This window comes from Cicer arietinum, chromosome 5 (assembly GCF_000331145.2).
Source record: "Cicer arietinum cultivar CDC Frontier isolate Library 1 chromosome 5, Cicar.CDCFrontier_v2.0, whole genome shotgun sequence".
Classification (NCBI taxonomy): Eukaryota; Viridiplantae; Streptophyta; class Magnoliopsida; order Fabales; family Fabaceae; genus Cicer; species Cicer arietinum.
In genome coordinates, this window is record NC_021164.2 from 65,404,511 (window position 1) to 65,418,534 (window position 14,024).

General features: G+C 25.4%; 1 protein-coding gene across 1 annotated transcript; it reads left to right on the forward strand.

Annotated features, from left to right (window-relative positions):
• Positions 1-11,920: 11,920 nt before the first annotated feature.
• On the forward strand, positions 11,921-13,380 carry LOC101506645 (arabinogalactan O-methyltransferase 2). Its single transcript, XM_004502233.4, has one exon. It carries the CDS (start codon positions 12,216-12,218, stop codon positions 13,065-13,067), a length of 852 nt encoding a protein of 283 aa, XP_004502290.1. The 5' UTR covers positions 11,921-12,215; the 3' UTR covers positions 13,068-13,380.
• The last annotated feature ends 644 nt before the right edge of the window (positions 13,381-14,024 follow it).

The following is a 14,024-nucleotide window of genomic DNA, read 5'->3' on the forward strand; positions in this document are numbered from 1 at the left end:
TAGTTCAAGTATATATGAAGAAGGAGAATAGGAAGAGGTAGGTGTGAAATGATGAGTTAGTAGTGTGGATGCTGTGGTCTCCTTCTATTTATTGAGATTGCTATTCCTATTAATAATGCACTCAACTGTACCTAAACGTTCTTGTTTTATTTGATACTTCAGCTGCATTTAATTCACTTCAACCATACTCTCCCTCTCTTTCTCTCACTTCTTTTTAAATTTAATCAAAATATATTCTTTCTATCGTACAATAAATTATTTCCATTTTTCATTTTCTATGATTTTTATTTTATTTTAAAATAAATATTCACATAATTATATTTGTAAGTTGAACTTGCACTTAACTACCCATCATTTACTAAATATTAAAAAAATTAGTTTTATTACTATTTTGAATCTTATTCTATATTGTTTACATAATAATTGGTGTATTCACTGCTATCATTAATATAAAATATAAAAAAAGTATTAATTGAAGTAACAATAAATGTAACGAGAAATGAGATTTGAATTGTAACTCAATTTTAAAATTTAATTATTGTATTTAATTTAATATACTTAAAAATAATATTGGTAATAGGAGATTGAATATATCAATATGAGTTTTTTTGCAAGTGGATTTTTACTATTTGACTTCTTGAGTTTTGTTTACTTTTGGATGATTCATGTGCAAGTTATATCAATCTAAGATAAGCTTTTAGTGATATAAAAGTTAATCAATTTGTCTCTTATCTTTTAATAAGACAACTAAAATGAACGAGAGTGTTATGTAGTCATTATATCATCAATTTGCATGAGTTTTTTTTTGCAAATGAAACTTCACTAGTTGACTTATTAAGTCTTATTTACTTTTGAAAGGCTCATGTGCCAATTATATCAATCTATAACAAACTTTTATTGATTTCAAAATTAATCCATTTGTGTCTTGTCTTTTAATAAGATAAAAATCACACGAGATGAGTCAAAATTTGTTAATGAAATCAATCTTAATGCTTAAAAATAACCATATGGTCTTGCATGAATATGCATACTTCAATCATATCATTAATTAACTTTGATTTTGATTTTCTGTCTAAATCAATACACTAAAAAATACAAGTTAATAATTAACAAAATCATAACTTATTTTGGTTTTACATGAATATGCATACTTCAACATATCATGAATGAACTTTGATTTTGATTTTATGTCTAAATCAATACACTAAAAACACAAGTTAATAAGTAATAAAACCATAATCATATTTTTTTTTGTTTTATAAAAAATAATAAATTCTACCATAATTAACTCACACAACTGCGATGTATTGGTTTTGAACCCGAGACAAAATGTTCAACTTAATAATGTAAATATTTGTCAGTTAAATTAAGAATTAATGACAAATCAAAATCATAATTAATAAATATAATTAAATATTTGATTATCTTTAAAATATTAATTTAGAGATTTTGCTTTAACATTAATGTCATATTATAAATTAAAAATAATCATTTATTTTACAAACGAACCACTCATTGTGTATAAGAGATAATGTCATTCTAAATATCCTAATAACACATAATTATCTTACTAAATTATCTTTCTTAAGTATCCCTATATTCTCCATTATAAAAAATACAAAGTTTAATGTATAATGAGTTGGAAGTAATGCATAATATATTAATTAGTGGCACAATTCAAAAACAATAATTAATATTGCATAAAAACTTGAAAAATATAAAATAATCAAATATTGACATTTTTTCTATTAATATCACCATGACCCAAACTATAAGATTTTTATTGAAAAAAATTTATTGCCCCTCTTTATGAGACAAACTCTTGAATTTTAAAATATATTAATTGTTTCTTTATTAACATACATCTAATTAGTTTTACATAGTTTTTTTAATCAACTGTAAATACTATGATGAAAAACACTAATCAATATTTTCTCTTAAAAGGTAAATTTTAAAAAACAATTACTATCATTTTTATTAACGAATACTACCATTAACTTTCGTAATTTTTATAATTTAGTCATATTTTTATGTATTGAGTATTTATAGAGGGAGATGCGTATTGCTATTTTGTCTCTCATTTTTTTAATTTTTGTTTTTGTATAAACTCTTATTTTCGAGGAGGATGAAGTTGTATCGGTTTGAAGTTAAGTAAAATTTGAATAATAATTGTTCCAACAAAATTGGAAGGGTTAATTTTTAAAGTAAATCATTTTTTTTAATCAAATTTATCATTTTCTTACATGTGTCGTTTACTAAAGAGACATATTTTGAGTCCAAAAGTACTTACTAGTACTTCTTACTAGTTGTCTCAACGAAATTATTTTTTACTCAAAAAAATAATATTTATTCATTTAAATTGATAAAATACATCAATAGAAAATAAATTCAAAGTTGTTAAAATAAAAAAAGACAAACAAACGAATAAATTTGTATTATCTATGTTACCAGCGTATAACAATAAAATGCCTACAAACATAAAATATTTAATATGCCAAATATCTTGGTATCTAGTAAACAAAACAAAGTAATTGATAGAGTTTATATTCGATCGAAACTTATCTTTTAATATGAACAAAACAATAAAATATCAAATAATGTTGCACAAATATAATCAACAAACCAATATGACAATGCAACTAAAAAATCACAAATAAATATTTATATTTGAGATTTCAGTACAAAAAATAACCCCAACCACCTCTATATGGTGAATGAGAGGAAGAAGGAATAGAGGTGGCAACGAAATAAATATTTGTAACCGTTCGTAAAAACACAATTCTAAGTATATGTCATTTTCTATTGTTCAATATAATGTTTATTTTAATAAAGATACAATTACAAAATATGAGTAAAATGAAAGGTTTTCGAATAATACAATTACAAATGAAAGAATGAAAGAGCATTTTCGCTGTTGAGTATTACGCCTTCTCCAATATTAAACAAACAGCAAAAATCTTTTATCATTTTCAAAAGTAATACTACTAAATAAGTAAATTGATTGTATCTTCTAAATTTTTCTTTATTTAATGGTTGTTTCACCATCAACAAAAATACTAATTTTATTTTATTAAACTATTAATTAGTAATAATTATTTTTCTTCATTTAAATAAAAAGTACTTGTATTTTTTATTTGACGTTTGTGAAAATTTGTTTCGAATAAGAGTACAAATATAAATGGAAAATAGTAAAATATATATAAATTTAGTTGTCTTTTATGAACATGGATATCATTGTCAAATAAAGTGAGATTAAATAAATTTTCTTGTATTTGAGATTACTAAATATAAATATTTTGTTCTTATACTTTAAAGATATTTTGGAGATGACATCATTAAATAGAATAAAATTATGAGTTATATTTTTATTTTAGACCACAATTTTTGTTGTTTATATTTGAAATTTGGAGAGAGATTGATTTTTATTTATGATAAAAAAATTACGGAGTTTTATAACCGATAATGTATTTATAAAATGAGTTTTTTTTTTAATATATATTTTGTCTCTGCAAATATACTACCTTTTTATTTTAATTATTATAAGTTTTTTTTTGTTTTGATTTAGTCTCCGTAAAATCAGAGACGATTGACTTTGGTCTCTAACATTGTCAAATCAACGTTAAAAGAATAAAAGAATGACAAGTTTTTCAAATACCCCTAAATTCTTATTTTAATTTTAATTTATATTTTCTTTATAAAATAACACTAATTATGAAATGATCAATAAATAAATTTATTAATTAATAATATAAAATATTTTAATTTTTAATATATCATAAAAAGATAATGTCTTGATGTGTATTTATAGACCCGCGTATCATGATCGACTCTTTTTTTAAACACCAAAATTGATTCTATCTAATTTTACGTGAGCCTAAATTCAAACAAAAAACTTATAAGAATTAAAATAAATAAAAAATAATATATTTTTAGAGATTAAAAATATTTTATTTTTTATTTTTTTTTTACAAAATAATATTAAGCTATATGAATTCCTTAATATGGACCACTCTGACATTGGATTGGTGGAGCGAATGACACTCATAGGTTGGCAACGAATCAACAGGCTAATAATTCGAATATGTTTTAGTGTCAATTTAAATCTCTTAAAATTATCGAACCCATATTTAATGTAGTTGGTCTTCTCTTATTGCAATGCATTCAGTTACATTGGAACCGTCCAATTAAGATATGATAATGCAGATTTCACTCTCAAATTTTAATTTAAAATAATAAAAAATTTAATTTAAAATATAAATCATTTAATCTTAATCGAATGATTAATCGAATAGTCCAGATGTATATACCACGTTACAATTGATTATAGTTACTCTAGTGCCAAAGTTAACACATTTTAACAAGTAAAAATGAGTGGTCTATCATTGGACTTTATTTTAGAGGGATCATGTTAGATGGCCCTATGCATTAACTCATACCAATAGCTGCATATTCAAGTCATTTGTTGATAGAAAGTGAATTCTTGTTAGATTTAGCTGGCGTGGAATAAATAACATTTCTAATCACATTATTTGAAGCAAATATCAATCGTAGGTCTCTCAAATTTCACGCACACTCCAAAAACCAGTGATTAAGATGTTATTTATATTTCTTTACTTTTTCTTGTCTTAAAGTTACGATATTTTTTTTTAAAATTGATATATTATAAAATAATTAATTCATATAACTATTAAATTTTTAATGTAAATTTGAGACAAAATATTCAATTTAAAATTATCAGCATTTCCTAATTAAATTATAATTTATGGAGAACGTTTATTTACTTTATTTGCATGAAATAAAATTTCAAAGCACAAAATGAATGACGGGTAAAAAAATTAATATCATTCTAATCAATAAATTATTTGGAAACACAAAATAGTAAGTAAGTGGTTGAAGACTTCCTCAAGAAAGTTTGTGTGGACAAACACAACACCCCCATATCCCCTAGTTTGGTTGGGTATAGAACCAACAATCAATTCGCATTTTTTTTAGTTTGTTTTATGTGTACATGTATTCACCTTTTCACACGGATATCAAAGAATTTACGTTTTTTTTAATATAGATTTTCAATATTTATATATATATAAGAGTTAAGGGACTCGACCAAAGTACTATGGCATTTATTATTTAAGATTTAAAAAAAAATCATTTTTTATAAACTATATTAAAAAAAAATTAAAATACGTTTGTTGTATGTTTTTTAAAATAGTTTTGTTAAAGTAATTATTTTTATGGGGAAAATGAAACAAATATATATTGATTAATTAGTTTGAAACAAAATCATTTTAATAGAGAAGATAAAGAAATACAAACTCTTGGGTGTTTGAAATATCTTCGTCTTATTCATTTTGTTGAAAAATTGTTGTTGGAGCCACTTAAAAAAAATGGATAAAGATGATACATTTTCACTCATAATTATTAAACATCAAAGTCATTCTTTTATATATATTATCTAATAAATCTTTAAGAATGTAAATAAAATTGATCCGTCCGATGAACACAAATATCTCAAAGTACGGCAGGTAAGATGAGTTAGATTTTTCAAATGAACAAGGAGAAAACATAAGATGAGAAGAAAATGACCAAGAAATAGTGGGTTGGACCAAATCAAATCTCACCACAAATAATATTAATTTTCTTCTAAATACATATTTGTCACTTAAAAATGAGACAAAATTTAATTAAACTTTTAAAATATATTAAAAATATACAACATAGAATTGGGCAAAACTATTTTGGCAACATAACTTAAATATTCACATTTCACGTATATTTATTTATCAACTATGTTATTTATTATATATTATATGCCACTTATTTTTTTAGTTGCAATAAATTGACAAGGGTGTTATCGAAAGAACATAAATAATTTTATCAAAAGTGACGAGTTTCTTTATCATGTCCCGTGTATTAGGTTCGAATTAAAAAAATTCATAGTTATATACGAATTTTTGTTAATCATTTAAAAAAAAAAACCAAATCATATTTATTATGGGACATGATCAAATTAATGACCAAGAAGTTAAACTTAGATTCATAAATACACGTGCTAATTGATGTGATGAAATGACACCAACCGTTAAATAATGTGATACTATATATATATCTTCACAATCATGTGTCAAAGCAATCATGCAAAGCTTGGAAAGAAAGTTTGAAGGAGAAACAATATCTTATTGATTTCACTAGTTGAAAATGACACACGAGCTTAGTATGCTAGAGCTCATCATTCCATCCTATACATGAAATAACATATCAGTCGTCGAAATAAAATAGTGTGAAGAAACATCATTATTTTTGTCTGCATAAAATTTTATATAGTTTATAATAGATTTTAACTCAATGACGGAATTGGTTAATTTTGTATAACATACTCCAATAAAATATATGGACATTAGAAAAGTTGGTTATCATCTTATACAACTTGTTTAAATATTTGTTTGTCTCATATATAATGGGTGACACGTTTATATAATAAAATATCTCTAAGTAAATATTATTATAAAATAAAATATAAGTAAAAATATTAATTAAAAAATTAATATATATTTTTTTATTTTAATATCAATTATATTAAATTTTTTTATTTTATTTTTACTTCTGTTAATTGTATAGAAAGTTTTTGTTTATACTTACCTATCATTTTCAAAATTCACTGCAACATTTGTCATACATTATTTTGCCATTAATACTCTCAATATTTATTGCAAATAGAGAAATGTGTATGAAATAGGTTGTCAATGTTATGAAAAAGACAAATAACTTTATTGAAAGTAATAAAATTTATTGATTTTATTTTTATGTGCAAAATTAATAACCTTAAAACAAAAAAAAATGGAAAAAGAAATGATTACATAAATATTTATCTCAATTTATATCTTCTACTTTACATTAATAATAATAGTGAGTACACACTAACAATTAATCATAGTACTTTAGTAAGAATATTATTTTCTCATTCATATATATGTATTTTTAATAAGATCATGCTAATAATTTCAACATGACACTTATTAAAAAATACAAAAAATATAGAAATGACTATTTTTTATAATTTAAAGACATTAAATATACAATTACTGATTTTTTTTACTTTTAACATATGTCACAAATTTTCTTTCTTTTTAATTCGTGTAAAATAGTAACGAGACACTAATTTAAAACGGAGAAAATAACATTTTTATTTCATCTTAGAAGTATATGTGTTTTATAGTTTAAGTTATTATACATATTATGTGAAAAAAACATTATATACTGATATTTGATGTAAATCACCAAATTTAACATGTCACGTGACTCGTGTCATTTGATCATAACCATTTGATGTAGTAGATAATTGATTATCTAATTTCATGCTAACTAATTATTTAATATAAAGTCTTTGAAATATTTTCATTTTTTAAATATCTGATAGAAACAGTAATTATCATTATAATTAAATTTTAAGTTTAAATTTGAACGTCCAAGTTAATAATATCGAAATTTTTCAGTTGAATTTTAATTTAATAACAAAACATTTCAACATTTTACAATAATAATTTATCACATACGATTTCCATATGCCTAATCATGTGAATGCTTTATGATTAATGTTCATCTACTATCAATATAAGAAAATAAAGAACTATTGAAAATTAAAATTTAACTTTGTATAATTAATTATCATATAATTATTTGAAAGTAAACAAGTTAATTTAATTTAAGTATAAAAAGAAATAAATAACTACCAAAAAATAAATATAATTACAATGTTTTTAATAAAATATAACTATCTTAATAAAAAAAATTTACTAAAAGAAAAATCTTTCTAATCAATTATAAAAACATACAAATAAAAAGAACAATGTTATTTAGTATGAAAAATTTGTAAAAAAAAATAAAAAAAATCACAAATATTAAAAGTTTAACCAATTAACAATTGGATAGACATGCATGAAAATGTTAGTAGCTAGCTTGTAAATATTTTTGATATTACTACATATTATTATTCTCAAATAAAAATAACCATTTTTCAAATAACAATGGTTTCGTAAAAACATAAATTTAGACGGAGGTGGAAATAATTAAATGGGGCGTGGGAGGTAGGAAGGTGGCAGTTGGAGTGAAATTAAGAGCTCGTTAATTGTTATTTGTTATTTGTTATTTGGAGTGTGGTGGAAAATGAGCCATCAATGAAGGGTCGTTTCTTGTTGGAATAATGTTTTATCTTCATAACCGTTTAAAAACCATCCATGTCTTTCCACCTCATATTTTGCCCAATAAAATTTTCAATCCAACTGAGTCAAGGAAGCACCTAAAGCTTTTTAATGTTTAGTTTGCTTTATGAAAATATTGGAATTTTTATTTTTAATGTGTGTTATTATATCTTAACGAGAGATTATTATTAAAGTGCATCATTCGTATGGAAAAATGAATAATTGTAAACTCTTATTAGTTTCAATTCTCAAACTCCATTGAAACAAAACTTTGACCGTAGCTTATGTTGAAATTCAATTATGAGTTGTTAGTCCCACATTGACTAATAATAGATGTTATATTGGATATATAAAGAGAATGACCCATAAATCTAATAATTTTTAGATTGAAATGTGGTGTTTAAATCTCTTGATGTTTAACTCATTTCGAATGTCGCGCTCCCTGTATTATTTTTTTTGTGAGACATGTGTCCTTTATAGATCTTGGCAAACTTTATAATTTTGTCCTTAATTAAATAAATATCTTAATGAATTGAGGATAATATGCATTTATAAAGAACGTTAACATATTTATTTTCATATTTATATATACATATTGAAAATCAATTTCAAACATATGAGAATTAACTTTTTTATAATCATGTTAAATATGTAAAATATATAATTTAAAAGTAAAATTACTCTCAAATAATCTATATATGACACACAAGATAAATTCTCCTATTTCAACTAAATTCTCTCTATACACTAAAATCAGATTTCAAACTTGTAACCACTTACTTAAAAAGTTACAGTCTATTAATACTTTAATCAATTTCACTATTATTGGTTAATTAATAATCCCCAACAATAAATTTGGTCTGAATAATAATAGAATCAGGTCTCTTATAAATTAAATCGACAAAAATAAAATCGTAAATAAATATTATTTGTCATCATTATTTAATATTTGATTTTTATTGATTTTGTGGTTGTTTGTCAATGGCAACATTTATTATTTTTTATATATGCTTACAATCTATCATTCCAATCCTAATTGAAATGTCTAATAGCGAATCATTCATCGATCCAATAATATTATTTTATTTTTGAAAATTTCAGTATACAAATTTATTTTTTATAATGAAAATGTTATTTTCAAAATTTTCGATATGTAAAATTTTTTGTTTTACGAAGTGGAAATTTTAATTGGATTTTTGAGAAACAAAGTTCTATACCAAAAATTTCATATGGATTTTTGAGCAACAAAGTTCTATACCAAAAATTTCATATCTGTATGGAGTAGCAAATTTTTCAATGAAAAGAGATAAAAATAATAGAAGTAGGGGTGAAAGTGTGGGGGTATGAAATACAATTTTTCTAAATATGATTTGGGCTTAAAAGATCCACATACCCATCATTCAGGACAGCCCAACCCAGTCAATGTCATTACTTGGTCGTGTGTCATCATTTATAATTTTTTTAAACAAAATAACTGTTTCATACAAATGAAATGATAAAAAAAATATGCACCTGTCAGATTGAGTTATAGAGTTGTGATTACTCTCAAGACGACTATTTGACTATCTTACAAAGTTTGTAATAATGTTTTCATTCATGAAAATAGAGGTTCATGCGTAATTTTGAAAGGGTTTCAAAAAGTATAGTTTTGTAGCCTTTAAGAAGAAATTGTTTTTGTACAAGATTTGTAACAATGTTAGACATGATATATAAATGTATTCTACAAATGATGACGAAATAGAAGACCCATTAAAAAATTTTCAATGTAATTTTTTCTCTTTCATTAGTTTGTATTTTGGGTGGTTGGAAGCAAAATTCCGTCTTTAATTTTTGTTTATTTTTTAATGATACAAAAATTCATGATATTGAAAATTTAGTTTTATGTTATTTCAACCGTTTAAATTGTTGATTGAGAAAATTGTTTTTGAAAATTGTATTTAGAAATTAATTTTTTGTTTATTTATTTTTTATATCATTTGTGTATTTTATTAAGCACAGTTCTAGTTTAACTCTATTGAATTAGTCATTCCTATTGTTCTTGATTCAATCAAATTATATTGTGATTATAATTGTCTTTTGATTAGTGTTATTAATTGAAATAACATTAGAATTTCAAAGTGATATATCTAATACGAATTCTATCAATTGTACGTTTTTTTTATAATAAAAACTCACATAAATCTCTAATAAAATCATGAACTCTATTCAACTCATTGTTTTTGAGTTAAAGGTCAATTTCGCTTAATCTTTCCAACAAGGGTGTGTGGTCCCAAGTAAATGTTCATTGTGATAAATATTGATTGGATGAGGTACAAAAAGTGATCATGTGCCATGTTACACACATATAAAGAAATCATAAACCATTGAGACACTATCTTCCTTCACCTCTTAACATGATAATTAGCATCCCCAAATGCATGGGATTAAAATCTGTTTTTCTTCCTTCCATCTCCTTCAAGCAAAACAAGTTTAAGAAGAGAGAAAATCAATTCAAAATGATAAAAAGAAGAAAAGACAAAAAAATGTAAAATATACATAGAAATAAATTAATAAAAAAGGTAGTTGGAGAGAAATAATTGGAGACCAATTTGAAATGCATGAGTGGTTGCTCCATGTCCACTTGGGCTCTATGATTAGGACAACCTACAAGTATACAGAGTGGTGGATCACCCTTATGCATATGTTTACTCAGCCTATTTCTTGTTATCATCTCATGTCTCCCTTTTGTGGCATTATCTCAATTATATGGACCAAAATATTTGGTATTTAAAACAACCCTTGGCCCTTGAGTCAAAAGGCGAAGACAACCAAATGATTTGGTACCTAACACACTAAATGTAATTTGATTATGCGAGTTTCTAACATATCTTAAAAAATATCTTTTATAGTGAGACATGATTAGATACATGTATAAAAATATTTGAATTCAAATTAAACCGATGAATATTTTATTTCCGGATATAAGACTAAAGACGTATGTTTGTTCATTTAAATTTTTAAGCAAACTAACAACAAATTTTTATGTAACTTTTTCTCATGACAATGTTAGTAAGTGGTGAGTTTTTTTAAAATGATTTTGACACGTTTATTTCATGTAATTTTGTTTTATCTAATGGATTGTGGTTAAATAATAGTGTAAATCTTTTTATACTAACTAACAATATATATATAATTTAAAAAAGAAAATGGATGTTCCAACATTCAATTTTTTAAGGTAATATTAATTCTATTTTATCAATTATAACAACTAATTAACAATTCAATATGTCAATTAAATATAAAAAATATGCAATACTCTCAATTCAATATTTAATAAATTAATATTTCATAATGATAATTTAGTAAAGTTATTATTCTTTATTCATTTCTATATTTTTTTAATGATATGTTTGTGAAATAGATAAAATAAATAATAATTAATATTAATAATAACACCTCATAGTAATTAGACTATTATACTATGGAAAATGTTTAGTGGCCACTTAAATATCCATTTGACATAATTAGAAAGAAAGCAATATAGATAATAATATAAAAAATATGTTATGTTGGATATAAAAAAAAAGAGGTATTTAAGTGAAAATTAAAAATATTAAAATATAAGAAAAACATTAATATACATGGAAACACCTATTTTTTGACCAGTTGAAAGAAAGATTTTAATGATGCAGTAGAAAGAAGAATAGTGAAACTCCAATTGTCCATCGCCAACCCGTCCCACTCAAGAGGCCCAAGCAGTTTGGATATTAAGTCCTAAAATTCCTTAGAAACCAATTACTTAAAAAAGAATCTCTCACGTTCTTTTTCATCGAATTGAACCATCTCACTCTCTCTCTCACTCCCATTCCATCATTTGACAAAATCAAACCACCTTCATCCCCTTCCCTTAACTTTAATTCCAAGACTCCCAACCTTTTACAACCTAATAAGCAATTAAACCAATCCATCTAACAACATAATACACTACATTATTATTATTTTTCATACACATATGCAACAACAAAACATATCCGTTTCAATATGAAGAACCGTTATCCTCTCCAAGAGAGAAAGTGGTTCCTCGGGTTAACAATAGTTGGATTAATAGGAGCGGTTCTATTCATAGCTACAGCGATCACAACCTCCGATACGTCGTCGTTTCACTGTCCAATTTCATCCGGGATCCGAACCCGATCAAACGACAACTACGACCCGACTCCCATTCAACTAAGGGCAATACTCCACTACGCCACGTCACACGTTGTTCCTCAACAATCGGTTTCAGAGATCAAGATCAGTTTCGATGTTTTAAAATCCTTTGGTCGACCCTGCAATTTTCTTGTCTTTGGACTCGGCCATGATTCACTTATGTGGGCCTCATTTAATCCAGGTGGCACCACGCTATTCCTTGAAGAGGATCCAAAGTGGGTCCAAACTGTTTTAAAAGACGCACCGGGCCTTCGAGCCCATACAGTTCATTATCGGACTCAACTCCGTCAAGCCCAAACGCTAATCTCTTCCTATCGATCCGAACCTACGTGTTCTCCTTCCAAAGCTTTCCTACGTGGCAACAAAGCGTGCAAGCTTGCGCTTGAGAATTTGCCCGAAGAGGTTTACGATACTGAGTGGGACCTTATTATGATTGATGCGCCTAAAGGCTATTATGCGGAGGCGCCGGGACGTATGGCCGCCGTATTCTCCGCCGCTGTTATGGCGAGGAATAGGAAGGGATCTGGTGTGACGCATGTGTTCCTGCACGATGTTAATCGTAAGGTGGAGAAGCTTTATGCGGATGAGTTTCTTTGTAAGAGGAATTTGGTAAAGGGTGTTGGAAGGCTTTGGCATTTTCAGATTCCACCGTCTAATGTTACCGACGCAACACGTTTCTGTTAATCTCGTTATCGTAGTTGCTGTTCATCATTTTTTTGTTTTTTGTCATTGTTTTTTTTTCTCTGTTTTGTTATTAGATGATCCAGAGAGAATGGCATGCACGGATAGAAACAGGGTACCATACCATGTGTTACAGATTTACATTACATTTTTTATTGTTATTTTTACAATACTATTATTTTTTTGTTATTGCTAAATGTTGGGGACAAAAGGTATCACCGACTTGCAGATGATGCCAATGTCATGAAATTGCCATTCTACCTTTTGCCGACAGGAATGGGTTATGGGCATATTAGTGCCAATAATTTTGACTGAATACTTTGGATGTTGCTGGGAAACTAAGAAAAGTTTCTAGTATTACACCGTTTACGTCAACCTACTTTTTTTCCTTCTTATCTATAATTTGTTTCATGTAATGCAATGTTTGGTTTATAAATAACCGCATTCAAAAGGAAAGTAAGAGGAAAAAAGAGAATATAAAATTAAACGTTTTTTTAATTGTTTGATTGAAGAAATATTAATTGTGTAGAAAATACAAGGAAAGAAAATAGTATAATATTGAAATGATATAAACAATTTAAATAAATAATTTTTTTTTTCAAATTACACCAACTAACTCTAATTATTTTTTATCATCATTTCTAACTCTTGTTAATAGGAATTTTTGTAATACTCAGATCTATATTTTTCTATCTTATATTGTTGTTTTATTAGTATGGAACAATAGAAAATATTTCAAAATCCACGTTTTCCTTTCTTTGTAGCACTTTTATATTCTATTCCCTTTATTCTAAATGTTGTGTAAGAGTAATTCATACATATTATTACACATGACATGCAAAAGAAAACTAGATTTGAACTTGCGTCCTCAACACACTAAATATATCTTTTACCATATGAAGTATATTTATGGAGCATGGTACAAGTACCTTACTTATAATTGTTTTGATGTCATGAATG